Here is an 18,800-nt window from a genome sequence, read left to right as displayed (position 1 = left end):
TAACTTTTTTCTTTAATGGATCTTTCCCAAACTTTCCAATTTAGGAGGGGCGTGGCATACACAGTTGTCTGGTAACTTTCAGCCAAATCCGTCTCACGAGTCAAACTTTATTAGCAATAAATGTTTTGGATTTCATATGGAACTCCAACTCACCTTAACTATAGGGCAACGACTGCCACACTATAATGTATATAAAGCAGAAAATCTGTTAGTTTGTTCCTTATACAATTCCAAAATGTTCCGCCAATCTGCACCACATTTTGCATAGTTACCTGTTAAGAGCCTCAAAACGTCATTGGACATTTTGACGCCCCGCCCCTTTTCCTGGATTTCAGCCCCTTCACACATGAGACGGTTGGCTGAACTCAGTGAATCATCAATGTGTAGAAGGACCGGACCAAGCTCATTTTAAGCGCCTCAATGTAAGGAACAAAATGCAGAGGCTCAAAAACCACGTTTCAAGGCCCTAGGATGCACTGTTTCCAAAATATTTGCACTGCACGCTGCACTGCACCAGGGTGAGGTGGCAAGTGGGGAGAACGCAGAGAAGGTCCTAGTATGCTGTAGCACATCAACTCTAGCCCCCCTCCACGTCTGCTCCAGGGTATGTCATCCAGCAAAAACGCACACATTCTCAGTGCAGTGCAAAACACTTCAACCAATAAGCGACTCATAACAGTGACCTACAGGATCATTGATTCTCAACAATTGATGAGAGAATTATCATGTCTGTCTACAGAACCAGTGCGGGTACTTTTTGCTAGTCACCAAATATACATCCAGTGAGAGTGAAGGCAAAAAGAAAGTCCTTAAACTGCAATTCTCTCCCAGCAAACACATGGCCTTCTCTCACGTAATGCCTGCTCCATTTCCGTTGAGACCTGATTCGAAGCAAATCTATCGGAACTGCACATCTTGGCCAAAAATCATGTTGAAATCACCACCCACATGTTGTTCCTATAGGTCAAACTGTCAGCTTGGAAGGTGTTTTATTCTGGATTTGTGGAATATGCTGCACCCATAATTAAAGGTGACCCGCCTGAATTATACCTAATCATCACATATCTTCCTTCTTCAAGTTTGACTAATATGGAAAGTCTCCCCCAAGAAGGATAAGGCTGCAAGGAGAGGCTCCTGGAATTCACTCTGAACTGGTCCCTCTTCAAAGATGTATCTCTGGAAACTAGCAATATCTGCCTCAAGCTCTGGGTGATTCTGATTAGCCACACCCTCTTGTTTAGGCAATTGTGTCCCAAAGTGTTAAGGGACAGAAGGTTAACAATCTGCATGTGAAAATATATTTATTTATTTATTTATTATTACATTTGTATTGCGCACCTAACCCATGGGCAACTGGGCGCATTCGCTTAAGATTATGGTTACAGTTAGTACATGGTATATGTCATGATGGTAAACTTACGAAATTGATTACAGGTAATGCAGATCTTGTATAATGCATTCTTAAAATAGAGGTTACATAAGTGGCCGGCTTAAGGTGATGGTTACAGGTTAGGCAGTGTTAAGGTGATGTCACATTGTAGGCAGACTTATGAATTCGGTTGCAGGTTATGCTGATAACATATACGCATACTTAGGAATCTGTTATGTTAGCTGTGTGGTCAAGGGCAGGAAAGGAATTGGCTAATTTATCTGTGGTGGTGTGGGTTCAGCAGGGTGTCCTGTGTACTACTCACTTGCATAAATGTCGCCCTCGGCCTATGCATGCGATTGACTGTGAACGCTCCCTGAAAACTCCCACCTACCACTTCCCACTTCCCTCCCCTTTTCACCAGCAGCACTGCCTCCAAGGCAGAAAAACTCTCTCCTAACTTACCCAGCGACTCCAACAAGTGCAGACCTTAAGGACTGCTATCCTATCATTCCCTGCTGCTCATTCCCATCCCCCATGACAGGAGACGTAGCTTTCCTCCACATTGCCCCTTCTCCCATCGCCTCCCATCGCCTCAGGCACTTATTTCATAGTAGCACTGCATTAGAACATCCCTCAGTCACACCTTCAAACGGCACGAGGTGTCAATCCTTTTTAATTACATTGTATTCATATGTTTAAGAAATTACTATACAAGTGACTAAGTGGTTGTGTGACAAACCAACCCATTAATAATTAAGTATAAACTTTTTCAGTTTGCATGTACAAGCGTGTTGCCCCAAGGGTCTACCGTTGTTTCCACGACAGTAATTACTTCGAGGTAATTACTTTGAACATTCTTCCAAAAAATCAATGGGTTAAGGGGTAAAATGAGGGTTGGGAGTGGGTTGGGGTGGGGGCAGTAGTGCTGGGCAAGGGAGGGTCCCCTGCAAATAAAAGAAATAATATAAATGATTTGAAGTGACATTTTAAAGTAATCCCTTCAAAGTAAATTACTTCGAAGTAATTACTGTCATGGAAATTACATGGAACTGCCCCAATATCTGCACCCCACACCTAAAATGATATATAAAAGATCTAGCAGGGTGGTAATCATACCTTAGCAAATATCAGATAAAAGACAATGGGCCTCATAAGTCTGCCGGTCCGGTAGTAACGGTGCCGATAAGATACCAGCATCGTGGCTACCGTACCGGCAGACTAGGAGTTGTGCTTGAGGGTGACTTTCTGCCCACCAGGTCTGACCTGGCGGGCAGATCGGCACCCGCGAGCACAACTCGTCGGATGCACCGGCACCATTCATGAATGGTGCCGGTGCATCCGACCGCCCCATTCCCATTGAGCCCTATGGGGTTCAATGGGAATGGGGAGTAATGAATACCGGCACCTGGTAATTCCACGACTTTGGCGGCAGCCGTGCCGGTTCCACCGGCACGGCTGCCGCCAACGTCGTAATGAGGCCCAATGTCACATATCAAACTATAGCATGAAGCACCGCCCCCCCCCCTGAAATCACATTGCAGGTGGAACATATCTACGGATTTGAGATCACATTGCTCATTCATCATACAATTCCAGGGTTGAGTTCCAAAGTTTGTCAAATTATAGCATCATGCCCTGGAGTCTGAACATTATTCTCTCCAGAGATGTTTGATGTTGGTTGTCCTTTGGTCGATTCAGATGTTTCCCCTTTACTTCTAGTGTCTTGCAATCAAATATTTAGCTATGATCATGGCTGTTAATATGTATCTTGTTCATCCTGCCTGATGGTCAAAGCGTGGTCTGTTATGCCATTCAAGATTATATAGGGTGGTTACAGCGATGTCAATTCACCAAAATGCCTGTGGGAGTGGAAGTGACTTCACACACCCACTGATATTACAGGAGTGATGTCATAGTACCTTTGACCTCGATGACATCACATGAAATATCACATGAAATGTAACCCCAATGTTATCACCTGAAGTGACTGACGGGTGTAAAAAAAACACACACAAAAGCTTACATTTCATAAAATACCAAATCGGTACTCCAGCAGACAACACTTTTTTAGACACCGACCACAAATTAACTAGGGGGTTACCTTAATATGCCATGTAGAGGGTCATGTTATGACAGGGGTAGAGCCAGTAGATCCAACATAGGCAAGAGACACTGTCATGCATATGCCACTACAGTCTCATATGGCAATTTATTGCAAACTTATACCAATTATTGCTGCACATGCAAGGTCTAGTAATCATACACCATCATACATCATACACAATCATACATCATACACCAAGTAAAGCCCCACAATTCCAGGTGCTGACATAATAAAAAATGGCTATTGTAGCCTATGAGGACACCGTCATCTCATGACTTATAGATTTGCAGCCTGGATATGGTCAAAGATCTAAGTTACAGCTTTATATATCCAGTTGCTTCTTTCAAATTCCAAGTGCATCCTTGAACGTCCAGTAATGCTGCCCAATGTCAGTTAATGCCTCATACACCAGGTAAGGGATAATATCAGACGATTGGTCAAAGAACCCTTTATTTCTTCTTTTTTTTATCAAAAAAAGACTTTCCTCATAATGTCATGTTTGTAGAGGCAATATCCATCAATCAAATTGTAAACCAAAAGTTCATCAACGGAAAGGTAACCCATGGCTCCTCAAGAGGGCATGAATCATCGGTATTACCCAAATTGTTCGTTTACAATTGTTCGAATAAACAATTTACCGAATTTAAAGGGTCACAATTGACCTTTTCACAATTGACCGAATATATATATATATATATATCGGTTTGGTAATATATGTATATATATATGTTTTGGGGGGTTTGGCGTTAGGTTAGGTGGGGGGTTGTGGGGGATCAATTGTCATTCGAGCAGTTGTAAAATGATCAATTCGTATACAACCGGATCAACCCAACAGTGAGCACTTAACCCTCTGAGCTAGCTTACTTGTTAGTTTACTTAAATGTGCATACACCATGCATTGGGTAATGCATTGGCTAAGAGGGTTACATTTCTTATTAATATAACACTTAGTATTACAGTGCTTAGAAGCACCAGGGATGTGCCATAGCCCACTACTAAACCTTATAATAATAGTGTTATTTATTTTTAAAAGGATTGGAGAAGGTGGTGGATAGATATCATCGTAAATGTTTATTTTTAACTGCACAATTTGATTAAAAAGCATATCGTGTCGCACTTGGAAAGCTCAGCAAATGTAAAACTCAATGCTGACACGTGCCAGCCTTCACTTTCCAAGTTCATATTTTAGCAGGGTTTATCAGCCCTTCCTCCGTCTAACATTGATAGTTTAAATACTATTACGTTTCATAGGAGTAACACCTATTTTTACAGCACATAGAAGCAGGAGGAATCAGGAATCAGACATGAAGTGCTACACATAAAAATATTATGTAATACCAATTACTTTACAGATATATGGGATAATCCAGGGCCCAGCAACATCAAATCGTGGTGTGTTTTTGTGCAGAATAATAGGCCTCCGAAACATTAAGCAAGCAAACTAACTATAAGTAAGAAGCTCTGCATCTTGGGCATCCAGTCTATCTGGCCTATATACACAAACACTAAACTACAGTTGCACCCTTGTGAACATTGCACATTAGAGAAAGCTAAACCTCACAGGGATTTCCAAAAAAAGAGAGGGCTCCAAGAACAGGCTTTATTTTGTTCATGCACTGCCTCTGCATTCCTTCACCAGGGGTCACAGCTGCAACCCCAGGCAACCTCAAATTGACATCCAGGGTGGTTATGTTATGCCATATGTACTTGTGTGCGCTGTGGGGTTGAACGCTCTTCAGGAAACCGTAGGCAGAGATGTAAGAGGCGAAGGAGGATTTATAAAATGTGTGTGTGCATTTTTAGTCGGCAAGAAGTTGAGATGGGTTGACTAGGTCCCTGGCAACTACCCATATTTATCCTGTGAAAGAATGGGCGCCATGGCAAGTTGTCAGAAGTTGTCAGAAGAGTGCGCTAGTCTGAAGTGTCCTAATTTTTTAATGTGACTCAGCTGTATTCTATAGGATAGCATAATACGTGTTATGGGTGGGTGTAATTGAGTAGAGTTTATTGATAGGTATGGAGGTGAGTGGACCGAACTCATGTGGATGTGGATATATTTTTTTGTGGATGCGTACTTACTGTTCCATAGAAGATAGCCTGATACCTGTTTGTAAATAGATCTTGCAGAGCGCATTGTAAGGCTTGTCTGGGTTCCTTCAGGGGGCGTGATATGTCCCCCCTAGGGTGACTCCTGGGTTGTCCCTTTAAGACGTGAAAGAGATTCTTCCAGGAGACTGGGCTGAGTTTCTCAGGCTATTGAAGGTTTTGAGAGCTTTTCTAAAGGCTAGGTGATCTTCCATGCTACAAATGTTTAAAGAGATTGAGTTCCAGATGGTGGGTGCTTGGACTGAAAAAGATGAGCCCCCTATTCTTGTGCATTTTGTCGAAGGTATCACAAGGAGAAATACTGTGCGTGATCAGAGGTTTCGGTTAGGCTAGTATTTAGTGAGTTTGTGCTGCAGGTATTCCGGCACTGTGTTGTGGAGTGCCGGTGGGTGATGCACATTGCCTTGAAGGTGGATCGTCATCCAATAGGGAGCCAGTGAAGGATGCATAGTGCAGGCAAGATGTGTTCTCTAGCGCTTATGGCTAGGAGGAGTCAAGCAGCAGTGTTATTTTACCCATTGGAGTTTACTGGGTGGCTCCCAGGTGTAAGGTGTTGTCATTTTCGAAGCGTGAAAGCATGATAGCCATCATTGCAGAGACTCTGTGAGGGAAGATCAGGTAGGGAAATAAGTGGGGAGTCCCTGATGCCGAGAGAGTGAAGTCTGTCCGTGATGGTGGGGTGGTCAATGATGTCAAAGGCTGCTGAAGGGTCGAGTAGGATTAAGGGGGCTCAGCCTTCTGAGTCTGTGCTTTTTTTAAGATCATCCTAGATGGCAACTAAGCATGAGTCATTTTCTCATTGGGGTCTGAAGCCAGGTTCGGCAGGGTCGAGTATCTGGTTCGATTCAGTGGACCTGCATAGTTGTGAATATGTCGCTCAGTCAGCTAGTTTAGCTATGAATCGGCTATCTGAGATGGGTCTGTCATTGGTCAGGACAAAGGGGTCGAATTCGTTTTTTTTATAGCAGGGGCTTGATGTAGGTAGTTTTGAATTCTGCTGGGAAAATGCTGGAAATGAGAGATGTGTTGACGATGAATCTTGCGATGTCGCTGGCGCAGATGGATTTCTTTTAGTAAAGCAGGGCGCAGCAGTCTTGAAGGGATCCTGAGGCATGGCTGTTTGTTAGTAGCTTGATAAATTCAGGGGGTGAGAGTAGAGGGAAAGATGAGAAGAGAAGGAGGGTGGAAGGCGGTACTGAGGTCTCTATTGAGGTCATGGGAGGACTCGGAAGTTATGCTATTTTAGAGACACTGGTGTTGTTTCTTTCTAGGGCTATGTAGTGGACGTGGTCTGAGAGGGAATCACAGAGGGTTTGGGTGGGGATGTGGGTGGAGGCAGTGCATGATGGGCAATAGAATTCAGAGATATGTTTGTGGAGTTCCCTTGAGGAGTTAGGAGCGTTGATGATTCTATCTCAGTAACAGGATTTTTTTGCCTTGCGTATTTCTGCATAGTAGGACTTCAGCTGTGAGGTTTAGGCTAATCTGTTAGAAGATGACGGGTCTGCACGCCATCCACGTTCTAGGATGTGGGTCTGAGATTTAAGAATTTTAAGGTCTGAGGTAAACCATTTGAGGGACAAGCCTTGTCTTCTAGAGAAGGATCCGAGTGGCCTGAGAGATCTGAGTGCATGAGAGAGCCAACAATCAAAGTGGGGTATGGAGATCTGATCTGAATAGGGGGTGTGGAGGCCAGTATGGAGTCTGCCAGGTCAGGAGTAACTTTGATTTCTTCCACAGGCGAGACTGGCTAAGCGCCCCTGGGACTGCCAGGGGGCTTGTGGGGGAGGCCCGTTGTGGAAAGAATGAAGAAGATGGCTGCAGGGTCAGTCCAGATGAGTGGGCAGGGTGGCAGTGCGGTGATGAGGTCTGGTGAGCTAAAGATTGCTTCTAGGGTGTGACCTGCAGAGTTTGTAGGGCCTGAGGCTAATTGTATTAGATGTAGGGTTATCCAGGTTGTCCAGTAGGGTTCGTGTCATAGGGTTATGTGCGATGTCGAGACAGATATTGAAGTCCCATAGTAATGTGAGGAGGGGTTGGGAGACCATGATGATTACTAAGGAGCCACTAAGGGATTCTGTGAAGCATCTATTGTATATGTAAACAAACTCCATATATTTAAACTCTATACACTTAAATATACATATATCTCTACAGCACAAACAACATATAAACATATAATATATCATTTCGCATAGGGGCAACTGCTGCAGTAAGCCACCCCTGCTGTCTCTGGCAGTGTTTTGTGCTTTCCCTGGATGAAATGGGACTGCTTCCCCAGTGTATTCTCTGTTGGCGGTGCCCTCTCCACCACGTGACCTGGGGGCTGCCCAATTTTACTGCCTCAGCCGCGCAGAACAACCTGCAGTGGGCCCTTGCCCTGGGGGCGGGGCACCCAATGACACCACCACAGCCTGTGACATTGCTGTTCTTTTAGGGCAGCCCTACACCGTGGAAGCCCCCGCGATCGCTGCTGAGACTGTTGTACCTTATTAAATTGTCTAAATGTGTAAAGTGTCTCAGTTGCTATAAGGATGCCACCATTGTCACTGGTGCTGTCTAGCAACTTGCAGCCCCACCCGCTCTGCGTTGTGCAGAAGGGGCACTGTAGGTTAGAGCGCATATTTATCAGGCTTCGGCCAGTATGCCAAAGCCCCACTCTTCACCTGGGCTGTTCTGAGATGGCAGTCCAGGACTTCTTTGCCTCCCTCCTTTCTTCTCTCGGGCTGCTTGGCCGGGTAGCCTGGGACTTTTCTTCACCTCTACGCTCTCAGGGGCAGAGAGAGAGCTTAACCACCCCTTCACCTCCCCAGCCACTTGGCATATGTTGTAAAGTGCTTATCTGTGAATGTATGAGATGTGAGAATGTTGGAGTCTTGCTGTAGAATGTTGTCCTGTGAGAGTGTGTGAAGGTTCCAGCCTATGCCAGTTGGAGCTGGGCCTACCTGGGGGATGAGGCCCAGTGGTGTCCTCAAGTGTCCTCTGTTGTAAGATCTTGATGTAACTAAGAATAAACCTTAAGTGTTTGACCTACAAAGAGTAAGAGGAAAAACCCAGCTTAACAAATGCAGAACCCCATTAGTCAGTGTCCTGCGCAGAACCCAAGAGAAATGCCAGCATAGAAAGGCGCAGTAATAAATGGGGGAGTGATAATAGATGTCCCCTGCGCAACATGTTAACTGAGAAATCATAAGAATGTGCGTTTGAAATGGGCAAGAGACATTAAAAGGAAACAAGTTGAGTGTTAAGAGCCCAAGAAGAAAGAAGTTAAAGCTAGGCTCAGAAGAATGTTGCAGGAGAGCTGTAAGAATAACACGGGGGGAAGTAAAGTTAAGGCCCAAAGGTGAATCGATGCCCCAAAAGCGAAGCAAGCCCCAAAGTGGAAAAGTATAAGCAGGGGCAAAATGCAGGGGGAGGTGTAGTGAGAGAAGGCCCCAGCGCTTGCCCAGGGCACCAGTGAAGAAGATGAGGCACTCCAGAGAAGTATCAAAGTGGTTGCTGAACAAAGAGGCTTCCCCAGCGCAGGCTCTAAAGAGCAATAGTGAATATGAAGGGGAGTAAAGCCCAGTGCAAGGGTGGATGCAGCATCAAGTGTTCAAGCAGGAAGAAAAGCAAAGAAGCAAAGAAGAAGTCAGACGCTAGAGGAAGCAACGTGAGTGTGCCTCCGCAGATGCAAGAAGTGAAGATGCCCAGATGTAAAATGCCGGTGGCAGAGGGTGCAGGGTTCTTATGCCCAAGCCATGGAAAATGAAACTATCATTTTGCAGATGTACTGCTTTCCATGTAGCAGGGAAAGCATTATTGGTATTAATGAGAGCCAATGTAGATGAACACAGAAGTATGAAAATGTTATGACATTACAAGAGATGTAAGAAGTTAACATGTAGTATGTGCTATGTGCAATGAGTGTGAATGCACCGGGTGAGATTTGAGCTTAAAGGCTTAAAGGCCAGTTATGGATGGTGTATGTATTGTAACACAGAAGTGTTCCCAGCGCATCCGCTCCCGAAAAGGAAAAATACGAAGGTAAGTGGGGTTAGGGGGGCGGGGAGGGGATTGTGTGCAGGGGAGGAAAAAGATCAAAAGAAAACTTACTTTAATCCCCAGCGGGGGGGCGTGGCAGCCCCTCAATCAATAAGGAGGCTTGAAGCAGGGCCATCCCCGCTCCGACCCTCCACACGACTGGAGGCTGCCATCGGGACAAAGGAGTGGAATCCCGGCCGAGGGATTCCCGGGCCAGGTAAAGCCACGGTGAGGGCCAATCAGAATAGTTGTTTCATTCTGGTTGAACCTCGCTGGGTACTAATACAAGGTAACATGGATATTGCTTTGAATAATAAGACTGGCAATACACAAAAGTTCTGTTTAAGCATGTTAGATTTTGTTTCTGGTAATTTTTCATGCACAACAAAGGGTAGGGTAAAGCATTGAAGAATCGGGGTTCTATAAGGAAAGGTTCAGGCCCAAAAATGAAATCTGACTTTGGGCCTGTTTCCCAAGCAAATGATGTTGATGGATCATGCACTTGAGTATCTTCAGATCTTTCCAATCAGAGGTGTGGAATGCTCAATTTTGGTTAAAGTCGGAGGTGTGGGGGGGCGTGGCCAACTGCGCGATGCAGTAGACGTGTGCCTTCGGAGCTCCTGCTGCCGCGGCCTAACATCCTGCTACAGACGACCACTTGGAAATATCTGGTGACCCCCAAAGCAAGATCGCCGGTGCCTGATACCCAGGGGCACATCTGGGGCGAACCCCGGCCCGAAACGCGCAGGGGCTTCAGGAGCAGGAGCGAGGGAAAGACACGCCTGTGCGGTTCGAGGCCGAACCAAGATGGCCGCCGGACCACCGGGCGCGCTCTGAGTGGGGGGCGGAGCACCCACACATCCAGCGGTGACTGCATCAGAGACGGAGCTCCGGTGTACTGGTGGGAGCCGTGAGCGCAGGCGAGGCTCCTGGGGGAATCTGAGAGGAGGAACCGCCCGCCCCGCTCCGCCCGGAAGAGGAGGGATGGGCACGAACAACAGAGTGCCGCTACGGAGACCCGTGCGCTGTGGAGGCGACCCGGAGCCGGGAGCCCTGGGACCCGGCCTCTGCCGCTGCAACTGGAGCGGCTGGGGTGGCCCGCCGCTGTCTGGAATGCCTGAAGGGAGCAAGACCACCCGGGTCTCCCCTGCCCTTGGTGGTGCGGGCACTGGGGCTCCAAAGAGAAGACTTGGTGGCACGCCGGCGCGCTGACTCCGACAGTGCGCGAGCACCCCCAGCGCATTACAGCGAAAATCCCCAACGTCTGTGGCTGGGCCTACACACCCACTAACACGGGCTCACCATCCGGCTCTGTGCCCTCCTTTTCCACACCGGCTGGGGGGGGTGCCTAAACCCACAGGGCGTGGGCAACGTTTACCGACCTGTGCGATACCCTGGTGAGGCTGGGCCAATGTGTAACAGGACCGTACCCAAGACACAGGAGGTCGCCCGAGGGGCCCGGCAGCGGCCATGGGGAAGGACAAAACTAGAAGGGCCACCATGCAAAACAGAATCGACCAGTACACGATTCCTCCATCGCAATCTCCTGATACTCAACCGTTGCCGTCGGTAGAAGTGGACTCTGCATCTGGGCTCTCCCTAAGAGATGTCATGGCAGCTATAGCGGATTCCCGCTCGTCGATGGAGCAGAAGATGGACGGAATTAGCCTGGATGTGTCCCTCCTCCGACACGACCTGCAGAAACTGTCGGCACGAACGGGTGAGGCGGAACAGCGTATTTCCAATAATGGAGGATGGGCTGCACGTAGTGCAACAACAACTTCAAGGAGTCTCCGCCAAACTTAAAACTCTGGAAGCCAGAGTCGAGGAAGGGGAGGGCAGGTCCAGGCGCAATAACATTCGAATTCTCGGTATCCCTGAGAAGGCCGAAGGCCCCTGTATTGAGCTTTTCTTGGAGCAGTGGCTGATGGACCTCTTCGACCAGCGATCCTTTTCCAAATTCTTCTCTATAGAGAGGGCACATGGTGTTCCGCCGCGCACAGTGATAGCAAGGCTATTAAACTATCGGGACCGAGACACGCTGCTGCACCTTGCATGAACCAAGGGTACGACCACCTTTAATGGGCCCAAGATAGCCTTCTTCCCGGACTATACGCGGGAGGTCCAGAAGGCAAGGCAATCCTTTGAAAGGCTTAAAAGACAGCTGCAAGCGATGGGAGTCAAGTACGGCCTGCTCTTCCCGGCCCAGCTGAAAATATATCATAAGGGCACAACGGTCCACTTCAACGACCCGAAGGAGGCCTGGCGATGGGCAGAGCAACACATTGAAGGGGACTGGTCGGCACCTCGAACCAACAGGGACAGAAATCCTAGACCACCACCAGACCATCCTCCGGAGCCGGACCAGCCACCCTCACCGAACCAGCCGGCGGAGGTTGGAGATTGAACATGGCTGTTTCTTGCGGATGGGTCTGGTCCAACGAGTGGGGGCACGACCAAACCGATGCTACAGAAGGTGCGGGTGTGCCACAAAGCTATTGTAAGTCGTCTATGTCATTAATAATGTGGCTTGCGGGGGCATATCTCCATCGCACCTGGTAAAGGCAACAGGCCCCCCCCCTCCAATTTCTAATCTCTTTAGTTTTAATGTGAACAAGGGTTTGTAAGGCTGACACCTTACAGTTGTTGAGGGTCAACAATGTTGGGGCTACAGGTACTTCGTGTTGGGGTGGAGTATGGGGAGGGGGAGGGAAGGGAAAGTTCTAATGAGTTCTTTGTTACCCTAGGAGCAACGCGTCCCCGTGGGCTCCGAAGTATGTTGAGCTTCATAGTAGGACGAGGCTACAGATGGTCCAGGCAGCACAATACTCAGCATTTCAGACACACACCGCAATACATCACCATTGACGGAGACACCTTCCTCGTAAAACACCTGCCCAACTATTTACCCCAATCTCTGGATGGCACCCTCACAACCCCAGTCGATCCCGACTGAAAGTCCCAAGTCTCTCAAGGTGCTCACCTGGAATGTAAACGGGATGGGCTCTGCGATCAAGAGGCGCTTGATTAAGCAAATACTCAGTAGACACTCCCCCGACGTGGCCCTGCTATCCGAAACACACCTAGCGGGCTCGAATTGTTCTTACTTCCAACGCACAAACTACAGGGCTGCTTTCCATGCGGGATACACGGTGGGATCCAGGGGTACTCTCATTCTCATACACAAACGTGTCCCTTTCACCCTCCAATGCTCGGAACAAGACCCGCGGGGCCGATACGTACTGATCCTTGGTACGCTGTGGAATGAGAAGGTCGCCTTCGTCTCGGTGTACTCCCCGCCCGGTCTGGGGCAGGAGCTACTGGACGAATTGACTGCCCTCATAGGTAAACACCAACCTGACAAGCTGTTTCTGGGGGGAGACTTTAATGATGTCATGTGCAATTCCACTGACTGTACACATCTCAGACAACGCAACCCGGACACCCCCACGAAACTGTTTAACTTTGCGTCCGCCTTGGGTTTGGGTGATGTATGGCGAGAGTTGCACCCGGACGCTAGGGGGTACTCCTTCCACTCTGGTGCCCACGGCTCCCTTTCCGGGATCGACTATCTTTTTGTCCCACACACAGATCTTTATAGGGCACTGGCGGCGGATTTCCTTCCCCGGGGCATCTCAGACCATTCGCCTCTACTCGTGGAGATTCGCGCACAAGGCGCTTCCCCCCCTAGGACATGGAGACTAAACACTTACTATCTGGGCTTCCCTGAGCTTGTTGACCACCTCAATGAAGTCTCTAACGAGTACTTCGAAATTAACGATAATGGAGAACAAGATCCGGTGGTGATCTGGGAGGCCTATAAAACCGTTTTGCGGGGCGCCTTAATCTCCTGGGTGGCAAATAGAAGGCAGGAGAGACTCCAAGATATAACGAAGGCGGAGGACGAACTGGCCCAATGTGAGAACGAGCACATCCTTGGCCCATCCCCGCACACCCAGCTCTCCCTTAAACGAGCCACTGAGCGGCTCCGAAACCTCCTATTAGACAATGCCAAACAAGCCCACTGGGACTCCAGAGCCAGAATTTATGAACATGGGGACAAAGCTGGTCGATTGCTATCTTGGTTGGAGAGGAGGGATGAGGGACAACGATGTGTTCGCAAGATTGTCACCCCACGGGGTGAAAGGTTCCAATCGGACGCAGAGATAGCTGAGGCCTTTGCCCAATTTTATGAAGCACTTTACCGGGCTCCGACCTCTCGACTGGACCCAACCCTCCTAAATGACATAATATTCCCAACTCTCTCAGTGCAACAAAAAGCGTGCTTGGACTCTGATCTCTCGGAGACGAGGTGGCTGAAGCACTAGCCCAACTACAGACCGGGAAAACGCCAGGCCCGAATGGGTTCCCAGTCGAAACATGGCAAAAGTTGGGGGGGGACAACATAGCATCTTCCCTCCATAAAATGTTACTGACGGCCCTGGAACAAGGCGCTCTCCCGCAAGACCTGTGTAAGGCTACCATCGTAGTCATCCCTAAACCTGACAAGCCCCAGGAGCAGTGTACCTCTTATAGGCCAATCTCGTTAATCAATGGCGAGGCTAAGGTCCTCGCCAAGGTCCTGGCCAACAGGTTACAACCGGTGGCTGATACCCTAATACACCCGGACCAGTGTGGCTTTATGCCACACAAATCGACCCAGATGAATTTGCGCCGACTTCACTTAGCGTTAGAGAGGGCCCCTACCGTTGACAATCCGCTTGCCCTTCTAGCAATCGACTACGAGAAGGCTTTCGCCTCGGTCCGATGAGATGGCCTCTGGGAGATCATGGCACGTGTGGGCTTTGGGGAGGGGTTCCTGGGATGGGTGAAGCTGCTGTACACAAACATCTGGGCGAAAGTCAAGGTGAATGGGTGGACCTCTCGCTCCTTCCGATTGGGCAGGGGTACACGGCAGGGATGCCCCCTGTCCCCCCTTCTCTTCGCTCTGGCGATAGAGCCATTGGCCATATGGCTCTGCCAGAGCACATCCTGGATGGGATTCAAATGGCCAGAGGGTCACGAAGATCGGATATCCCTATACGCTGACGACCGCCTGATATACCTGGGAGAGTCTACCCGAACCTGCCCCATAGTGACCCAGATTCTTGTCCAGTACGGTGAATTTAGCGGTCTAAGGATCAACTGGAAGAAATCTGTTTTCTTCCCGGTGAAGGGAGGGGGACAGCCCGACCCACGGGAATGCCCATACCAAATAGAACAACTTGGCTTCCGATATCTTGGGATCTGGATAACAACGGACCTAACTAGTTATAGTAGGCACAATCTCAAATCAATCCTGGACCGATTCTCTAACGACGTACAACATTGGATGCTTCTCCCCCTGACCATCATGGGTAGAGCCGCTCTCTTTAAAATGTTGGCTCTCCCGCGATTCCTCTATGTCCTTCAAAACGCCCCTTTGCAGATCTTGGGGGCTGAATTTGGCCGGGTGGAAACCCTCCTTAGGGAGCTCTTGTGGGGCGGAGGACAGGCACGTATAGCCCTGGCCACACTTCAGAGGTCGGTATGGGAGGGTGGGATCGGAGTGCCCCGCCTTCAGACCTACTATTGGGCCACACAACTGGTGGTGATCAATGACCTACTACACGGGGACCGGGAACTACCCCATATCAAAGCCGATGTGGCAGCCATGCATGACACCGATCCAATACAGTTACTGTATCAAGCCCCCCCTAGACCATCCCCACCAACAACAAGGGCACAGATTACCACCACTTGGAGGAACGTACACAAGTTTGTGGGATGGGGGAACAAGATATCAGCGGCGCAGCCCCTATGGCGAAACGCCAACCTGAGAGAAATTGCGAGGTTTGAACCTTGGCCATGCTGGGTAAGAGCTGGGATTCAGAAAGTAGGGGATGTCCTGAAAGATGGGAATCTTGCCCTGTTTGCGGACCTACAATACAGTTTTCTGCTCCCGGACACCGAGAGATACCATCATATGCAAATGTCCCACGCCCTAAGAGTCCACATAGCGACAGAAGACAACATCCCAGAGTACTCACCTATAGAACGTAACATTTTCCCTGAATATATCCCCTCCAAATGCACATCCATCCTTTATAATGCCATCACATCCTTCGCGACTCCTGAATTGACCAGTTTAAAAGCCAAGTGGGAAACAGATGTAGGGGATATCGACCCTGAAGTCTGGATACGGGTACTAATGCATCCACGGGAAACTGCCATCTCCTCGAGACTCAGACTGGTGCAACTTAAAATACTGCACAGTGTACTACCCTAGAACTGCACTGTTTGGATGGAAGAAAGCAGCAAACCCGAACTGTCTCAGGTGCGAGGACGAGGAGGGGACCTTCTTTCATATTCTGTGGTCCTGCCCCCGCATCCGAATTTTCTGGGAGGCCTGCGGTCGGGAACTCCAAAACAATAGAACTTGACCCAAAGGTCCTACTCCTCGGAGTACCAGGAGAGTACGAACTGAATAAATGGGAAGAACTGTTACTGCATACGGCGGTCGCCCTAATGAAGCGAAATATTGCACAGAAATGGGGAATCCCGGAGTCTCCGACAATGGAGCAATGGGCGCTGGACATGGACACATGTGCTATGATCGAAAGACGGATCTATAACGCAAGAGGCTGTCCTAACAAGGCCTCTAAAATATGGGCGGCATGGGAGGAGGTAGGGCCCTGAAGGATATGGACTCGGGGGATGCTATTTTGAACATTTATACTGTGAATTGTAGTTGTGTCCCATGAGAATGGTGATGTAAGACATACTACTACTACTACTGCTGAACGGGCTGTGTTGGCCTCATTTGATGTAGCTGCCTCTTCTTTCTTTTATTCCTCTCTTTTGGTTTTGGGTGGTTTGTCTATGTTATGACTAATTGATAAAAAAAAATGTTTTATCCAAAAAAAAAAAGTCGGAGGTGTGGAATACTCAACTTTGGTCAAGGTTACAGACTACAGATGATATTCCAGCAGATCTCTGTAGATTCTTCTGCATTCATACTAAGGAGAAGCTGGTGGCCAAAGACAATGCTTGAGAAACTGCCAAATGCTGAAGACGCTTCCTGTTTAGCAGAGTTGCAGCATCAGAGTTGACAGGATAAATACAGCAATAACAAGCGGATACTGAGTCACTCCTCCGAGTGTGTACTCCATGAGAGGCTAATTTGGTGTTGTGGTTGAAAGGTGAGCAGCTGCAGGTCTCTGTGCCGATGCTCGGTTGCCCTTGTATAGACCCTCTTGCCTCTCTGTCGTCGGGATCATCATGGTGATAGGACCATCAAAGCTTCCAGGGGTCAAAGCAGTCACAGGGCAGAACCTCACATCAGGGGGATCTTATTGCAGGTTCTACCTGACCATTCTCACATAAACTCTTCAGCACAATATGTTCTTATTTGTGTAAATCTTAATAATATAAAAGGCCAGATGTATTTCTGTCCGATGCAGTCATGCACAGTAGAGACTGCCCCCCCCACACACAGAATGCTCCGCTAGAGGGAGCTGTTGCCTTAGGATATACAGTGGTCCAGTTCGCATAGCTTCGTTTGTTGTCACCACTAGAGGGAGCGGTTGCTTTAGGATACATAGTGATCCTACGTGTTAATGAAAACCTGTACTTTGCAACATGTACACGTATTTACACTTGGTTTGTCTTTTCTACTCTTACATGGTCCCCTCGGAACTCTGGAATGTTGTCTTGCGGTCACCTCTGCTGATGGTGCTGTGCAAGGAGGTGGCCAATAACTGCGCTGGGTGGATATTCAGGAGTGGCCAAAGAGAGAATACACTTTTTTTACATTTGCACTTTCCTCATTACTTCACAGAACCTCTGATTGTATAGGTAATTGGAGTGTGGATAAGGGTGCCAAGCCTCAATAAAAGGGTTGCATTCCTTGATAAATTCTGAAAGTACCCAATTAGTGGTTGCAACCACATTCAAACCATCCAGCCTTCTCCCTCTGTAAGCTCTCCAGGTCTGAACCCACACACAAGTCACAACCGTACCTTAATGGTCATGGCCACTGCTACCCTTAAACTCTGAGGCCACATCTGTAACTAAGTAACACTAACACTAACACACACAGACACACACAAACACACACACACAAGGCCTGCTTGTGAAAATGTCTACTGAATTTTACATGTGGTGGACTATAGGTGTATCACCTGCATTACTGCACAGCGGAACCCTCGAAAACTGAGGACATGATTCCACACAGTTATTAAAGGTTACTTAAAAAATAGGGTACACTATGTACCCGACGCCAAAGGAACATAGCGTCTCTCAGGGGCACACAGGGCACCTGTATATTTTTGTTCTTGTATCTGAACTCATAAGGGAAAAGTCAATCAGCGAAACGAAATTATATTGCGCCGTTTGTATAGAATTATGTGTATATAGAGATGCTTTATGTGGACATTTCAACAATTAATATTTTAATATGACCACATTTTGTATAACAAAATATTGTCTACCAACAAAATATAAAAATTCAGTTTCCATTAATGATGACTTGGCTTTATGTATTTTATGGCTGACTGGTATGGACTGTACGAGGCACTTGTAAAAGTACGCATTAGTATGTTGAGTACATTTTATTCTGTCCAGTTGATGTTTACAATTTTTCTGTTTTCTATTTTCAGATTGTAAAATCAAAAAGAGCATCATTTGCATCTCAATAACTTTCATCTGGCTGTTTTCATTGATGTGGGCAATCTTCCCTTTAATGGGCTGGGGTCACTACAGCCCCGAACCCTATGGGATCTCCTGCACAATAGCTTGGGATGAATCCCAGAACTCGATCAATGATTCTTCATTCATCTGTTGCATCTTCATCCTATGCACGCTCCTGCCAGCGGGGACCATCATCCTGTGCTACTCCTGCATCGCCTGGAAGCTGCATAAGGTATATCAGGGTATAGAGCGTTCGGACAGGATCCCAAACTCTGCCAAGATGGAAAGGAAACTCACGTTGGTAAGCCCGCGCAGTCGCAAATTGCTCTGTGCCAATTAACAGTAAAGCCTAAGCAAATTGCATGTTCAACACATGATTATATATCTATGAATTGAACAGTCATTATCTGCGAGTTGATTTACATTAAGATCTGCTCTAGTGTGTTCAAGTGTAATCTGTGCATAGTTGACATGTGCACAGCACCAGCAAAGTGCCACTAGAGTTAAGAAAAATCATTTCATTCG

The 18,800-nt window shown here is 47.8% G+C and overlaps 1 protein-coding gene across 1 annotated transcript in view; it reads left to right on the top strand.

Annotated features, from left to right (window-relative positions):
- The window catches only part of LOC138453182 (opsin-5-like), a 448,655-nt gene that overhangs the window by 372,008 nt on the left and 57,847 nt on the right, over positions 1-18,800 (top strand). Inside the window, exon 3 of the mRNA XM_069605785.1 lies at positions 18,245-18,576. Coding sequence (XP_069461886.1) covers positions 18,245-18,576 — 332 coding nt within the window. The remainder of the gene's footprint in view (positions 1-18,244; positions 18,577-18,800) is intronic.

This window comes from Ambystoma mexicanum, chromosome 4p (assembly GCF_040938575.1).
Source record: "Ambystoma mexicanum isolate Mex_15411 chromosome 4p, UKY_AmexF1_1, whole genome shotgun sequence".
NCBI lineage: Eukaryota > Metazoa > Chordata > Amphibia > Caudata > Ambystomatidae > Ambystoma > Ambystoma mexicanum.
This window is presented reverse-complemented; position numbering and strand designations above follow the sequence as displayed.